Source organism: Phalacrocorax aristotelis, chromosome 4 (assembly GCF_949628215.1).
Source record: "Phalacrocorax aristotelis chromosome 4, bGulAri2.1, whole genome shotgun sequence".
Lineage (NCBI taxonomy): Eukaryota > Metazoa > Chordata > Aves > Suliformes > Phalacrocoracidae > Phalacrocorax > Phalacrocorax aristotelis.
Window position 1 is genome coordinate 73524150 of NC_134279.1, and position 17217 is coordinate 73541366.

Consider the following 17217-nt stretch of genomic DNA (forward strand, 5'->3'; position numbering starts at 1 on the left):
TGGTTGTCTCCACGAGCAGAGCTGCCGCGGCACCAGCTGTGAGGTGCAGAGGTGATGGCTGTACCATGCGGTGGTGGCTGTACCATGTCTTTACCCACCGCACCATGAGAGTAATGAGGCTCAAAGGCCACGTGGGCTCCAGCAGAGGGAACGCTTGGCAAGCGCGTCAAAGTACGAGAGGCTGACAAAATATTTATATGTCTCAGGCGTTTCAAATTAGGAACGAGTCAGATCATCAGTGGCAAAGGTTGGAGACTGGGGTCAGCAGAGGCACCGCCCTTTAGTTATTTAGTGTAGCTGTTAATGAGTCATTGGGCCTGAAGACTGTTCACACAAAGCTAGAATAGAAAAACTATTAAACAGGAGTGGTTGTTGCCCCGAATGCAACTGCCCTCAAAACAGTCTGTAGCTGAGTTAGAGTCTGCGACAGCATGGAGACATAAGGCATAGCCCCATTCCTGTCAAGGCTCTGGGGCTTTCTCCGCTTTTCGAGATCTGGGGACAGGGCACAGGCTAGTGAGTTGTGAAGTCTGATTTCCCTCTTGTTTCTATAGTCTGCACCTTACAACCATCAATATATGTACACCAGTTAATTATTGCAGTTTTTAAGCCTCCAAAGATAAGTCATATGGCCAAAATAACAAGAGTGGGTAGCCTTTGAGACATTAAAGATTAAAAAATAGTTAGAGTCACCACTCTTGTATCTCTGTAAATAGCAACAAAAATTCAGAGCCAAGAAAAAAGGGAATAAATGAAATATGGGTACAGCCCTGTGCCTCGTGCAAGGTGAGCAATGGCATTCTTAGGTGAGGCTGCAGGGAAGGGACACCTGAACGGGAAAAAAATAACAGTTTTTAAAGAGTCTTGAACTGCCTCCTCTTACCTCGTATTTTGTCTCAGCCTTTTGTAATTACTCAAATTACCAAGTTTTTCAACCCACTCTGAGAAACAACTTGAAATACAAAAGTGGGAGCAGAATAAGGAAGAAATAACTGCATTTCTCAGGAAAAAAAAATTTTATGTTTTATACTGTCTGTCAAATTCTGCCCTGAAAAAGAACCTCGATTTAAGTAAATGTGTCACTGATTTCATGTAGGACGGATTTTATTTATTAAACAGGTTGGGGGTGGAAATGAGAGGGAAATAAATACATGAGGCATTAAATGCAACAATAATAACCCAAGTCATTTTTAAAATAAACACCATTTTACTCTACGTGCTGGTAGAGTAGCTCAGACCGCATCATTCTACCAAGCCACTGCGGCAGATGTATTGCTGTAATGGTTTCCTGTCTCCCCGCCCAAGGGAATTCTGATGCCAAATAGATCAGGCAATAGCCAGAGTATTTAAATTCCTCAAGTAGCATTCATTTGCATTTTGTAAGCTGAGGTGCCATCTGATTTCCTCCTTAGGGCTCTCCTCCCGCTTGCTCCATGCTGGGCCCCCTCTGTGGGGCTCCCTCTAGCCAGGGTAATACGGCATCTGCACAAGGTGACAGGGCAAAAGGCAGCGAAATCAGAAACAAGCATAGATGCCAGGATGTGGCTGCCCCAAGAGCTGAGCTTGGCTGAGCATTTAGAAGGGCTTCACGCCCTCACTGGGGCGCAGAAGGCAGCTCCTAAGCCCCCAGCTCCAGAACATGGAGCACACCCACCTGTTCGCTGCCTCGATCCCAGCCCCTGGGGGCTGCAGCTCTGCCTAAGCAGGCAGCTTGCCAGGATCCAGCCAGGATCCAGCCAGGATCCAGCGTCCCGCAGTGCCCAGAAAGCCGAGCACTGCACTGGGAGCCGGGCTGCTGCGAGAGAGCTCCTCGGCTGGCCCCAACCCAGGGCCAGGTGTCAAAAGCCCAAGCACAGTGCTCAGCTCAGGGCTGACACGGGCAGAGGTAACACAGTGCACGTGCTTGGTTCACGGCAAATTCATCACCCGCAGACCTGCCCTGTCATCATTTGGCACTGTTTCAGAGAGGTATTCGGGGTTCAGGTTGGTTTGTTTAAAAAGGTGCCGTTTCACATACAAAAATCTACCCATTAGTAGTACACAGGCAGTTCTAAAATTATTTTTAATATACTTTTTCTTTCCATATCATTTAATTAGAATAGAAGAAATAAATAAAAAGTCATTAAGTATAAGTCAATCAACAGAATAGATGATCACTTTCAGTCCAGACAGAGCTACCCTTGTAACAGAGAGCAGGGAGCTATGAAAGACGACGACCGCATTTCGCATATACACTATGTTACCCAACAAACAGCTTCGAAATACCAGCATCACCATTCCCAAATACAACGCACAGGTAACGTGTGTGTCAGGCCATTCACATGGCACCTCTTGGGAAGCGGGTTATTAATCTACAGGATAAAAAAAAGGGCTGTATGGATTTCTTTCACTAGTATCCACTGTCAAAAAATGGAAACATTAATAAAATCTGTCCACTTGAGCCAAAATAAATTTATAACCTTTCACGCACAGTAGCTGTTTCAAGTTGAGCCATATTTGGCACAGCAATGCTCGCAACCCAAGTGCTTTTATCAATTGCTCTTAATGAACTTACATATCCAAATCTTCAGGCATATTATCCCACCACTCAGCAGAAGAGCCCCCTCCTAAATCAGAAAGAAAACAGTACACAGACATCAGTGCTTAACATGTGAATGTAAAAACAGTGGATCCATTAACACAGCATGTAGGTATTTCGTTCCTTCACTGGTGTGTTACTTGTCAGAAAGCTGCACACATCCATTTTAATAAAAGTAATTATTTTCGGTCTCAAAGGCTGCCTGTCAAGAAATGGTCTACTGTAACTTAAACCTGGTGATTTCTGTAGGGCAAGTGAGTGTTGAAATAAGCCTCTTACTACAATAAAATGCTGTTTAATATTCTGCAGTTATAATTGTCCGGGCAACTTATTTTAAAGGGGGAAGAGAGCTACATTATTTTAAGAAGACACACACTCAGAACTTGAAACCTGCATATGAAACCCAATAATTTGCAATGCTTGGCATCAAATCTGGGAGTCTAACCTTAACATTCAAATCTCCTTTTCTAATTCGAGAAGACATCAGAACTAGAACCATCAACTAAACTGTCCTCCAGTGGGGAAAGAGTCCATCCTCCAACCTCAGTTCAGATCCAAGTTCTGGAACCCCCGTTTACAATTCCGAATATGCCCAGTCACAGTGTAAAGAGTCGCCATTCAGACCAGTTCCTGGGGCCGCTGATGATCTAGTATTTGCTCCCTTTTGAAGTTCAAGAAAACAAAAGGGGAGTGAGAAGAACTATGTGCAAAAAGTGACATCTCTGGAAGAAGAGGCTTCTGTGGCAAGAGCTGAGGAATCGGGGTACTGCTCACTTCAGTTCAACAGCAGACTGCTGGCAGTGGGAAATGCAGTCATCGCCTCCCGGTTTTTGTTCCTAGCCTGTTCTGAACTGACACAGATTCTTACACCAAAAACACATTCCAGCTGTCTGAACGCCTTCCACACAGGTAAATGTGGCCCGGAACACTCCTGCAAGCCATTCTTCAAGCAGCTAATACCGATCATCTATACGGGATGCATATATCTTAAACAGTGTTTGCATTAGCCTCCGTTTCCTGGTGTCACTAACCCTCACCACTGATCGATTGTTTCAGGTCTTGTGCAAACTGACCCTCATTCCCCTTCAGAGGAACGAGCTTTGCAGAACTGCAAGACAGAGGTTTCATCCATGAGGAGTTATTAATGCAGGATAAGAACATGATTTTCCAGAGATATTCTTAGGAATTGTTTTCCTTCTCGTTTTATTGCCATCTGTATAAACAGCTATGCTGGAATTTCTGAAAGAAAAAGCCAGCCACTGTACCTGGACATGGCAATCAGAAGTCCAAATCAAAGTACTGCTGCAGCACCTATCTGGGATTACAGGAGGAAGAGGAGTGAGCATATTTAGCCACAAGCATACAGTGAAAATCAAAATGAATTCTCTTCAGTTCCTTCAAACCAAGGAACAGAGCAGCTCATCCTTTTCAGCTTTGACCACTTACAGCTTTCCAGTGACACAGTGGAGACTGACAGCAGGGGTAGGCAGTTTGGCATTTGCACATTGACTACCTTGCTGCTTGGCCACCAGGTTTTGTTTTATCCGTTTGCTTCTGGCTCTTCCTGCACTGCTTAGGGCAAGAGCTGTGCTGATATACAGAGAGCCGGGGCTCCCGCCACAGCCCAAACTGACGCTGTGGCCAGCTGCAGGCTGTAACTTGCACCTTGACAGTTCCCCGGCCAGATGGACAGCAATGAGAGGGTCTAAATATAAATGTCATCAGTGTAAAGGAGGGCTTGGCCAGAGATACACAGGCTGGAAGGAGTATCTAGTGTCAGCAAATCTCAACAGCAGCCCACCTGGGGCTTCCTGTCCAGTCACCGCAGGAAACACATTCTCACAGCTATCACTTGTGGTCGCTAGTTCCATGTGTTCACCGTAAAAAGCACAGAGATGGCAAAAATTAATCTAAGACCAGTTCCTGGACTTCCAATAGACCTGATGAAGCTCTAGCAAATCTCCCAGCTATTGTAAATAACACTGGTATAGCTGAACACAGAATTGGGTGCACCTTCATGTCCAGTCAGGGTGCCCTCTGTGTCATAGCGGGGCCCAGCTCCCGCCACCCCTCACCCAACATACACACTAAGCTTTCACATACTTTCCACAGAGGAGGTAAACCAGACATGGAGGATAATTCCCTCCAAGGTCTAGACAGTACAAACTTGAACCATTTGCATGACTTGATGCAAGGACAGCGAGACCCCCTCCATTGCACACACAGCACGACAGGCTGGCTCTTCAGAGTGGGCATTGGCATTAACCATCCCAGAGTTTCCCCTCCAGTCCTGGTAGAGACGGTGCCAGCACAGCTCCTGTTTGACTGAGGGCACAAGAGTAACCTCAGCCTGTTCCGGGAAACTCCACTCCCTTGCTACAACCACACTTTGCGCAAGAAGCAACAATGCAGCCACGCTCTCCAGCACTGACCCAAACTCTATGTTTTACAGACAAATACTCCTCTGGCACCCTGTCACTGCCCTTCTTCCGTCAGTACTGTAGCTGGCAAAGGGCAACTGTTGCTTTCCAGCTCTCTGCTGACACCTGCCTGTTTCTCCATCAAACTCCCAATATGAATTTCTCCTGCGCTCCCCAATTTGTGGCCGGTACTGCTGACTGCTGGTAGTAAAAGGACAAAGACTGTTACAGCAGCCGAGGCAGTCCCCGGGGTACATCTCCCAGCTGAGGAGACAGAGACCCTGATGTGTGGCGAACCTGAGCAATTCCTTACCTAATAAAACTTCGGTATCCGAAGGCCCGGTTGCCTTCCGAGCATGCAATCTGCTCTATTTTCTGTATGTGAACTATCCATAAATTGCCAGCTCAGCCCACAGATGAGTAAAATTTAACTTCTACAATAGCAGATGCTAGGGCTTTTTTTAAATTTTTTTTTTTTAGGGATTTCACAACAGTATAATGTACTGTGGAGACAAATTACTGTCATGCTAAATCTGCTTTCTGATCCCACCCCCCACCGCACATTCCTCAAATAAGTTGACGCTTATTATTTCAGTAAAACGGTGATGTTACATACGCCTCTGTGTACACAGTGGGATAATAAATCTGAATTATTTCTAGATGCTCTAATACAGACAAATGCTTGAAAGCAAGTAAGTTTTAAAGTTCACTTTCACTTACCCTGAAGTTTTTACTAAACTCAAAGTTTGCTTGGCAGCTGCAGTTTCCTAAACCCACCCACCACCTCATAAAGCTATTTATTGTATCAGCATCCAGGATGTGAATTACATGCATTTTCCTGCCACTTATGTTCCAGCCTTTCAAATAAAAGTCCACAGGAGAGTTGTTTTTACCCTGTAACCACCTGATCATCACTGTCCGAAGCCTCAGTGAGGCTACTCTGAAGCCTGTCCTCTTCCAGGGAAAGCACAAAACTGAACTCATCGGAACCCATCCAAATCTAAAAAAACCCGGCACTTTTCCTTCTACTCACCTACGCTGAAAAGACACATTTAAAGAGCTGTTCCTTCAAGTATCCATTTAATAAGCTCAGATTCTTGCATCCTTACTCTGTTGTGTTTGTTCTTGTTACTGTATGATGTTAAATGAACATTTCCTGTCACCCGACATTGCAAAATAATGTTTGTGTGACTGGCCGAATGAGAGCTGAGCATCTTCCCAAATAAAAGGTGACATAAAAATATAACAGCACGTTCACCTGAAAAAATGCATAGTTTTAGCAGAAATGTGCAGCTCACAACCCATAAAATTCTGTGTCTTCTTCCTGGGGTCTTTTAGCAATAGCGTGTGTGTTATCCCAGACAAACTAGAAAAGGTGCTTGCCAAAGGGTGCACATTTCAGCATCTCATAAAAAAATGTAATCACTCCTAATCCAAATTTGAGTACAGGTTTCCAAGCTGCAGTAATTAAGGCTATTTTGTTTACAGCAGAGAGGAAAATGAGGCATTTTTCCAAGTTATTTGCTAAAAACAACTCTTGGGGCAGATTTTCACACATATTTAGATGCCTAAAGACACCTATGGGCATTTTCCACAATTAGGTGCCAGAGGGCTATTAAAACCCGGACAACTATTTGCATTGTTGGGCAATTAAATGCCTCCAAACTCCAGCCCTCCATCCTGCAGCACATGTTAACTTGGAGAAATTCCATCACTCAAATACTTGCATATAAAAACATTCTGTAACAGCTTATGAAGAACGCCATAAAACCCACCGAAGTAGTAGCTACATGTGGCAGTAAGCTACTGAGTAGGGCTATCAGGAAGAAGGAGGCACGTATGCAGCACACGAACCGTTATGCCCAAGCACTGCACTTGCAGACAGTGTGTTTTCTCATCACTGAGAGCACTTCGACCATGTTAAAGTACTTCAAGAACATCTTACAGAAGTATCAGCCACATCGCTTTGTTTTGTTCTTCTGGTAATTAATTCCTCGTACTCCTGGTAAGGGCAAGAGGAGATCTGGCTCTGGTAGAAGCTGAATTAAAAATGAGCAAAGCTTTTTTTTTTCTACCAGCAGAAGTTACGAGTCACATTTATCTCCAAAAGTGTGGGATATCTTTTTGGTTTTTTGCGAAGAGCTCCGAGTTTGGAATCATCCTATAGCAATCACAAACTGTATTTTTGACCACTTATGCACAAGTTTTATGCAACGTGTGTGCATAAACCCCTAACTATTTGTACATTAACAGCGGTACTGGAGTTAACCCATGGAAGCGACATGGTGAGCACAGGCCTGCTCATAGGATTGTGGTTTGGCTTCCATTTCCCCTGGTTCGCTAGTGGAAGATGAAGGTACATTATTTTATTTATTTAGGAAAAAGGTTTTCCATTTCTGTGAGCTCCTGTTGTTCAGATGAGAAAACTATTTTCTTCAGCAGAAGTGTCAAGCCTATAACTTGGCAGGGAGGCCTGCAAGGTACTACAAAAACAACAACCAACCAGCTTTTACTGGTTTTACAGATGCAACAGTAAGTTTTGGCCTCCTGCTTCAGCATCCCAAACATAACGTAGTACGTAAGAATATGAAGTGAACTTAAAAAATAAATTAAAGTCATCTGTTCTATTTGTCCTATACAAGTGAGGTAAAAAAAGAGAAACAGAAGCCTAAAAAGGAAAATATTTCATTGGTAAAAAGCCTTATAGGATAATTATGATTACATTAACGAGTACAAATTTATATCCAGCCATCTAGCTAATCCTAGCTGAAGTTACTTGACATACACAAATATGTGTGCAGAGAGAACCATGTGCATGCACAGATTCGCAGCCCTGTTCGACCTGAAAAACATATTTTTAAAATCATGACTCCTCCTTCAAGGGCAGCAGCGATCTGATGACCTTCGCTACTGTGTCAAATCTTTACCCACACTGCAAGTCCAGGATTCATAGCAAGCAATTCCGAGCAACATACAGAAAGGCAGCCTTTGCAGAGAACCCGAGAAATATATTTTCCTGGTAAAGAGATTTTTACGATAGAAACATTGCATTGCAGCTTCATCATGTATCATGACGGGAAACACTGCAGCTCAGTGCATCAGGCAAGCTATGCTCATTTTAAATATTAAATATAAATAGACACATAGGAAGAGATTTAACCCTGCAAGTCCTCCAGTGGAGGATCCTTAAATAAACAGTTAGATAAACCTGGTCCCAAGAAGCTGTTAATCCAGGCCATTCCACTTGTACTGAATATGCATTTACAAAGCAGACTGCTGTCCATTTGTCAAAGAAGAAAAATCTTTTAAACTGGGAATCTCATAAGAAATATTTCTTTTTCCTTCAGAAATATGCTAGGCTGATAAACAGAAAAGTACATCTTAGCACAGGACAGATGACAACGGCAACTGTCAACTCTCAAACACATTTTTATTTCTTTGAGAGATTTCTGATAATTTTACATTACTATTGAGGCTACATTCAAATAAATTTATAGGTTAAACTCTGCCTCAAAAACAAACACCCACCCCTCCTTATACGTCACTTAGTGAAACCATCACTTTCACTCACCAATGTAAGTTATAATTCATATCTGATAAACAGAAATGGGCTGTGATACTGTATCTGAAGAGGACACAGTCAAAAAATCCTAATACCCAAGGCATCACTCCCGATAACTTCTGGAAGCCAAAGCTGATATGTTATTGCAGGCCAAAACTTTGTTTTCTTCATAAGTGCACTGCCTTGTTAGCCTAGTGTCACTGCCATAACATTTTATTTAAATAACATTCTGTATCAGGACAAATACATAGAGCACAAGAATTACATAGACAATGCAACACAAGAAACTAGGTCAAGTTTTGAGTCAAAATCTCGCTGTACAAAAGCAAGATGTCAAAGGCTTGTGGATAAACCTACACAACATAACATCCTCAATTCTGTAGCATCTCTGAAGACGTCATCCTTTTGCACAGGACTGGTTTTATGCTATTTAGGGACAGCAGAGAATTACTCAATAAAAGTTTTAGATTCAAGCTTTTGATGTTGGTTTACATTAAGGATAGTTTTGGAGGTATAAATAAAGGACTCGGTTTTCAAAAGTGAATGGGTTGGGGGTTTTTTTGAGTACCTTGATTTTAAGATATTCTGTGTGAGAAACCTGAGACCCAATTTTCAAAGTGATACACATGGTCAACTCCAGGAAAATTTCTAGGAATTACAGGTACTCAGCAACTATGAAATCAAAGCCTATGGTTTGACACAGGTTTTTTAAGAACAGAAGCACCCAATATGTCCCTTCACATTACTTTACTTTACAGACATAATTACATTAAATAACTTATTTGTGTGTGCTCTTGCCTGTACGCATACACATATGCATCCCTGACGCTGCAGCTTTTAAATCTGAGCAACTTTAGCCAAAGCTACAGAACATTTGGTGAGGTATAAAACTGAATTACCCATAGGTAAAGTTAAGCATGTCCATAAATAAGCACATAAATTGAATAAAACTGTGCCTGCAAAAAATCAGGCACTGAAGTTTCTTGCTTTTGTAAGAGTCCATTAATATATTAATAGAGGTTTTACATATTTTATACACTCAGATATATACATATATTTTATCCATAATGTGTGCCTACATACATACATATGCACACATGCAAACATATGTGTACACTTACCACACACACACACTCACATTCCCTTATCTGCACACATTCAAGTTCTTAATTTTTAAAGAAAATGCCATCATTTAATAAACACTGGAACTGGTTCCAGGTTCTCTGGGGTTTTAGAATTATAGAAAAAGGTAACTTAGATCAATCGTTGCACATGAAAAAAAAAAATAAGGACTTTACAACCAAATTAAAATAAAAGGAAAGATCACACACCCCCCTCATGCTACCAGCTTTCCAATTAGGAATCAAGATATTGGAATGAATCTGGTATAAATGCAATAAGCAATGGCAGCTTTTTGTATTATTAGTTTTTACAATAACTGTGAATCTTTTGGAAGATAAATTAGTACCAATTTAAGGTGAGCAAAAAGTTCTTTCCTAGACAGGTCATTGCTGACCCCCCTTCTTCTTCTGCTCTAGCTCCTGCAAGCGTTCCTCCCGGCACTGAGCATGCTGTGTTCCCACTTTGTGGGCTGTCTCGGTGGCTGCAATGTCAATTTGTGCATATCGGGATGATCCACTCCCTGAAATACCAAATGAAATCATGTAAAAGACTATATCCCTCATATATTCCTGGGTAAAACTGATCCAGGGTTAAGTTATTGAGACACTTCCTCCACAGATTTCCTAGATAATCTTGGTCTGGTCTTACCGCAAGCCCTATAAAGGGAGTAAGAAGATAACCACAACTAATAAAATAAAATAAACAAAACCAACTCAAAAGTTTTGTTTTCTACATATTTTAGCTATCTGCTTTTTCTTCTAATAGGCAAATGAACCACTTGTATTTCTGCCCACATTTGAATCTCCACCCCTACTCCTCCCAGTAGAAGACAAAATTGAACTCAGCTCTCCCACTTCTGGGAGGGTCATTAGCAGGCTACTAGCAAGGCAATGAATAACACCTGGTATTTGAAAACACCAAAACCATCATTGGTAGGGCAGTTGGCAGGGATTCTTCTTGTCTGGATAAGGCACTCTGTGAACTTCTGCCAGATCAACTACCTTCAGCCTTAGACAGAGCGACAATTTAGTCCAATAACTGGCAATAAGGCAGATAAAAGCTGCTCAGCCTGTTCAGGAGCAGACCATTTCTGTATGGGTGCAGACCTACAACTCCAGAGGCTGGGAACACTTCAGTATGAAAAAAATAAAATAATTATGGTCATTAAAGGCACCTTCAAAGTTATACAAGTTGAGCTTGGGAGGGTAGTTGACATTTAGGAAAGTTTATGTCAGTTTATGGAATTAGGCTCTTCATTCTTAACGCCTTCATTCACTGTCTTTAAAATGAAGATAAAACATCACTTTTACATCTGATCAGGGTGTTGTACAGAGAACTATATTAAAGCCTGGGAGAAGCTTAGAATTACTTAACAACAGCCATATAAACATCAAAAAAAATCAATGGGAAAAGTGCTACCATTTCAACGTTAATAAACTCGCTGAAATTAGAAGTATAAAAATTAAAATCTCAATAGCTGAAAACTATACATGGAAAACTCATTAATACCAAATGTGAACAACAAAATGCCAGATCCTGATTAGGGGCTTTCTGTAAGGAGGAATGCATCTCTAAATGACAATACATGCTAGCTATAATGCATGTTTATGTGCTAATTGTCCTAAAGCATTGGATACCCGTATCCAGAAAACAGAATAAAATATTTTTTAAAAATCAAATATTTGGGCTGGCTCCCTCTCTGTAGCACTTTCACACATCTTCATGGAGAACAGATAGAAGAATGCTGTGTGCTATTTTTAAGCATTTGCTGCATGGGTCCAGTGTCAGTATCTTAAGGAGCAAACCTGGTACACCTACACCCACAGCCCTGTTTCTGAAGCCAAGCAAGAAAAATTAAGTAAGCGTAGCCCTAATATCTGCAATGAAAATCTTGCGAACATGAAGCAAATTACTGTCTGTCAAACTCCACAGACACAGAATTGTTCACTTTAGAAGGAGTGCATATACAATGCACCTGTCAGAAGTATGCAACATCTTATAGAACCTCGTTACTTAAAAATCTTTTCCAAAAGAGTTGGCAATCACAAGAAGTGCCTCACAAACATGCCAGGCTTCAACTCCTCTGTTAGAACGGGCCTATGGGTAGATGAGAAATTACGATTCCCCATGCCCCATACATTCTACACTACTGTGTCCATTGCTGTTTAAATAGTATTGTAGACTTCCTTACCTCGAATGCTTGTGCTAGGTTCTTGAAGTTCCAATTCCATGTAATGAAGCTGTTTTTTGGAAGTAGGGCTGACAGGAATATTAACATAGGTGGCTGTCTCACTGTGGGATCGATCTGATGCAGGGACATCAGCTGAATAACCCACTGCTCCTTCTAAAATAAGTAACATGTTGTTATAGACACTGTTTGCAACGACCAATGATCCGTTTCATAAAAATGCACTGTCCCATCAAATACTCTGGAATCAAACTCTCAGCAGCAGCAACTCAGCTTGCCAAAAAGCACATTCCTCAGTCATAGATGGGACATGAGAGGACTAAGGTTTCTAAGGAAAAGATCTCAGAGCCTGATCAAGTCAGGATCTGTGCAGAAGGCCACAGACCACAGCCAGTGATCTCGCTGTGTTGTGACAGAAAGGCAAACACTATGCAGAAATTTTCACACAGAAGCAATGTATGCAACACTGCCTCGCAAGGCTTTCAGCTCTAACTCAGGTTAGTAAAGCGTTACATGAGTAATATGTTCTAGGAAGATGTGGACTATTATCATCCACAAGAGAGCAACCAAAATCACTAGAAGTTCAGAATGTATGTCCCAAAAACAGGGACTGAAGAACTTTTTCAAGCAAGTGGAAGAGAAGCTTGAAGAGACATTGACAGCTTCCCTGTACTGAGTTGAAAAAGACAAGAATGATGCCAAGTAGGGACAGACCAGGTAATAAAATACTTCTACTGCAGGAAAAAAGTAGAAGATGAGACAGTGGGAAAGCCTTTCTAATAGTAAAGATCACAATAACGCTAGAGGAAACCCCTCAGAGGCTGAAGAATTTCTGCATCTAGAAATTTCTAAAAAAAGAACTAGACTAACAACCTACTAGGAAACAGTTTTCTATGACGTGATTCTGACTTAAAGACAACTTTTTTGTCTACTTGGTGAATTCTCATGACCTCTTCTAGCCCTACTTTCAATTGTTCTAATCTTATCAAAAGTGAAACTAAGACAGAAGGCAGCCTTCAACCCCTTCCTGACATCAGGCACCTACATCTAGTTTTTCAGTCCATGAATACCAAGGGACTTCCCAGAATTACCTGGGCTACAGGACCCAAATACAAACCTGTATTCTCTCTGTGCTTAGGCAAGGCTTTGAGGCACATTTTCATTGTCCTACTCAGCAGGCTAGTAATCACCTACCTGTCAGTCCAGTTGAAGTTCTTAAACACTTTCTGGTGTTAAGTTAGTTTGGGACAGAGGAGTGCAGAGGAAAAATATGGTATCACTTTCAGGTTCTCCCTTCCCTGAAGTTCTCCCATTAAGACCTTCCTTGTCCCCACATAAAACTCATATCAAAACTTTGTTTGTCCAAATCACTGCTTTTATTTTCTGTCCATTCATACACTGATGAGATGTGAATGGAAAGGCAGTAGGCGATCAAGGCTTTTATAGCACAGGAGAGAATGACTTTTATATCCAACCAACAGCATATTGGACCATATTATGAACAGCAGAGATAACTCATATGAAGTCAGGCAACAGAACGAGTTGTCAGAGGTTACAGCAGGTTTCAGGATAATGGAATTTCTCCAGGCTTAAGCTATGTAAATCAAAGGAGTCTACTACGCAGTCCAAAATTCTAAAAGCCTGGAAAGTTTCTGACATATTTTCATACAGAAAACATAGGAACATCCACAAAGTAACAAAACATTTTTCTGACCATCAGACTTGAGGTTGTTCCAAAGGCAGGTGTTAGGAACAAAATGAAAAGAAAAAAAAAATAAAAAAGAAGAAATTTCTATATCTTCATCAAACACCATTCTCAGAAACTATTCTCAATTATTCTGTCTAAAGTATTTCAAAGGAATCTGGCCTGACTGACAAAAGGGATTCAGCAGACCCATAACATGGAAAACCTACATCCCAAATAGTTAAAGTTGTAAGCAAATGACAGTCTTAAGGACTGATACAGAGTCATGCATAGCCATGAAGGAAAAGATAATTTTTTAAGTTTCTCTATACACCGTTAAAGTGATGTAGCAGGAGTTTAAGTGAAGTCTCCTCAAGGCTAGCTAGCATGGAAACTAGCAAACTTCTCTATAGAGATAAATAGTTGAAAGGTTTCAGGAAGCTGAATGCCATACCTGATGCAGACAAGCCAAGTGATTTTCCCAAGAACTAAAAAACCACACATATATTAATTGGTGGGGCTTTGTGCAAGAAAGGCAAAATAAGCACACAGAACAAAGAAACGCCTGGTAACAATCAAATATTCTTGCTATAGTTTAACTCAAAGGAAAAAAAAACAAACCAACAACAAACTTGGGCAAACTGGAATGGAAGAAAAGGGAAAGTCTCCTGTTGTTTAGTATGTGTTGTCTTAACAGAAACTGCTTTCTTTGTAAACAGAAATACTTGGCTTTTCAGTTTTCCTTCAAATAAAAAAAAAAACCCAAACCTCATTAGACACTAAAAACTGGGCTGTATTTGTTTGAAGAGAAAGGTTCATTTGAAAAGCATAAGAGAGTAAAAAGCTCCTACTAAGAAAACAAGGCACACACAGAGAGGCATGGACAAAGCCAATGCTTTCAGCAGTCTGTTCTGGGTGGACAGAGGTAGAAGATGCTTACAAGAGTGGTCAGGGGACCAGAATTTTACATCATTACAGAGAAGAATTTTGGGAGGAAAAAAAAGACCAAATGCATGGTTGCAGCATTCTGAAAGAATTGTGATTGCATGAAGAGAAAGGGGGGGAAAGGTAGAAAGAAAAAAAGATAGCTAAGTAAATAACAGGAGAAGAGTAAAAGAGAAAACAGAGTGGCACTGAAATGAAGGGGGAAAGAAAGGAAAAGATAGTATAATCAGTGGGAAGAAGGAAATTATATTTGAAACGTGTTTTGGCCTTTCTTTCAGCAAGTGTTAGTTATTTGTATTTTCTACCCTATGTAGGCGTCATTCTCAGAAACATGCAATAAATAATGCAGAAAGAAAACCAACACCATAAACACAGCCCCAAGATTAGTGTGTGTGTGTGTAAGCATGCATGTAAAGCTGACATGTTCAAAGGGCACCTTCTCAAAAATAAACATTTAGAAGAAATCACAACAAAAAAAGAAATGGGAAAAGAAACAGGAGATGTCAGTGTCCTCTAACACAACTGGCTCCAAAGATCTTTACTCACCAGGTTCCTCAGGGCTAGTAGGAGTTCCGGGTTCTGCAGGAAGCGGTAACATCTCATAACCACACTTAGGACCTAGAGTACAGGAACACTGTCAGTGGCTTTGGATTAAGGAATTTGCACAATGAAAACAAAGCATATGATTTTCTGGTTTTGACTTGTAACCTTCTAATCTGAATAATCATACTGAATAATCTCATGAAGTAGAAACAGTGGTTAGCATTGACTTTTCTGTAGTGGCGATGTCAGCATTTTCTAATGAGCGTAACGACAAGGAAATAAACAGAACATTTTAACAAGTATTCACAAGCGAAGGCCACTGAAGTCAACAGTGTGTTTTGCTGTACATCAATGTGGGAGCAAAGCTGTGTCGAATGCATGAATCAGGGAGAAGTGCGTAGGTGATCTTGGGAGCATCTGGAAGACTCTTGTTAAAATTCCACCTCCAGCAAGATGGGTAACTTCTTGATTTCTGACAAAGCTCTGTAGAAGATGCTTAAACTAGCCCTTCCAAAGATAACTTTGCTTTCCAAGTGCAAATCATCATCTCTGCAAGAAGCCAGGTTGCACATCATCACTGGTGCTTTCAGAGCACTAAGCTGAAAAAAGGATGCCCAGGTTCTCTCATGATCTCAGACTCCATCCCAGTTCAAACAAGGCAAGCTAAAAAGCTATGCCCATAGAATGAACATATTTGGATTAATTTTGCATGACAAACGCCTATAGTTTTATATGCTGGTATTGTTTCTTTCTCTATTATTATGAAGAAGTTTCTTCAAATGCAGTGGGGGTTTTTTTCCCCACCACATCATTGCTGGGGTAGGGGATTTCTCATGGCCTGAGGTGGAGTTTTTTTAGTGGGTGTCCTTTGTTAAAGTGCTGGCAGCATTTTACTGCTGTGAATAAGATTACTGCCTATGCTCTGACACTTATCTCATCTGTCACAGACTCTTCTAAACTTATCCCATCTGTCAATGCCTTTCTAACAAAAACCCTGCAAAGCAATAAACCCAAAAAAATATGTAAGTCTTAAATAGGGAATCAAGTAATACATTACCTTTAACATTTGTTGAAGTTTAAAATAATTTAAGTTTAAATTAATTTATATTTGCACACACACACGTACCTCATAACCACTTACACTTACCAGCCTGCAGACTGTGCCCTCTATGTACTTTCAAGGACCCAGAAGCTGCCATGACAGAAGCACCACCTGTTTTCAAAGAGAGATATTCACATTAAATCTAAATGCTTGTATTATCATTAAATATCTGCTGTGCATCAGCGTTTTTAGTGGGTGATTCTGAAACATCAAGAAAAATTTCAATAAGGATTATAAGTCATTGTTCTTCATTTAAGCAATAGTCTCTTTTTTTTTTTCCTAAATTCTTTATCCTGAGATTGTGGCACTATAATGTAATTTTGTTGTTTTCATTCTTTAGAAAGAAAGGATGCCTTCTATAAAACCTCAGGATACTGGCCTCCCTGTTTGTGGTGGGTACTACCTTACTGACAGAGAGAGTCGTCTTGAACTGAGAAGTAAAATGGCAATGAAAACTGAGTGGGAAGTTGCCTTTGCAATGCCAAAGTTTAAACTGTTCATCAAAATCTCATCAGACTGGATCCAAAACCTATTAAGTTAATGGGAAGAACTGTAACGCGCTTCAGTAGTCCACCATTCAGTTTTAGACTTGCATAAACGGGGGCAGGGTAGGCGAAGGATCTAGCTTCCATGGGGTCTGAATCCAGGTCATAGCTGGTTCTTGTGAAGTACCGTTCCAAGTGTTACAGCCAGGAAAGCCTTCCTGTGGGCACGTGAGATGGCACAGCCCTATTCAGATCAGCAGGAAGCTGTCCCAGGTACAGTATTAGGTACAGAAGTTTGAGGAAACAGGAGCTAGCAACTCTGAAGCCTAGGGGGTGGTACGCATGCAGTGTGGTTTGTCTATGTGCACATATCCCTCTATTTAACCAGCAAATGAATCAGCATTATACCTACCCATTTGGTTAGCGTTATCGCTATCCAGCCATGAATGTCTTGTCTCTACTGCTGTCACTGCGGCCACCTTAATCAACATGAGTGGCATTTATGTCCTCACATGAATAATTTTGAGGGAACTTCTTGTGCAAGTAAATGGTCCTTAACAGAAACAGGGTGGGAGGCTGTGTTTATGA

The 17217-nt window shown here is 41.1% G+C and overlaps 1 protein-coding gene across 1 annotated transcript in view; it reads right to left on the reverse strand.

Moving 5' to 3' along the window:
- Nucleotides 1-8408: 8408 nt before the first annotated feature.
- Nucleotides 8409-17217, reverse strand: part of DOK7 (docking protein 7) — a 67798-nt gene continuing 58989 nt past the window's right edge. Inside the window, exons 9-12 of the mRNA XM_075091987.1 lie at nucleotides 16190-16255; nucleotides 15046-15117; nucleotides 11874-12026; nucleotides 8409-10202 (exon numbers count right to left, since the gene is read on the reverse strand). Of these exons, the coding sequence (XP_074948088.1) occupies nucleotides 10066-10202; nucleotides 11874-12026; nucleotides 15046-15117; nucleotides 16190-16255 (428 nt within the window). The 3' untranslated portion in view covers nucleotides 8409-10065. The remainder of the gene's footprint in view (nucleotides 10203-11873; nucleotides 12027-15045; nucleotides 15118-16189; nucleotides 16256-17217) is intronic.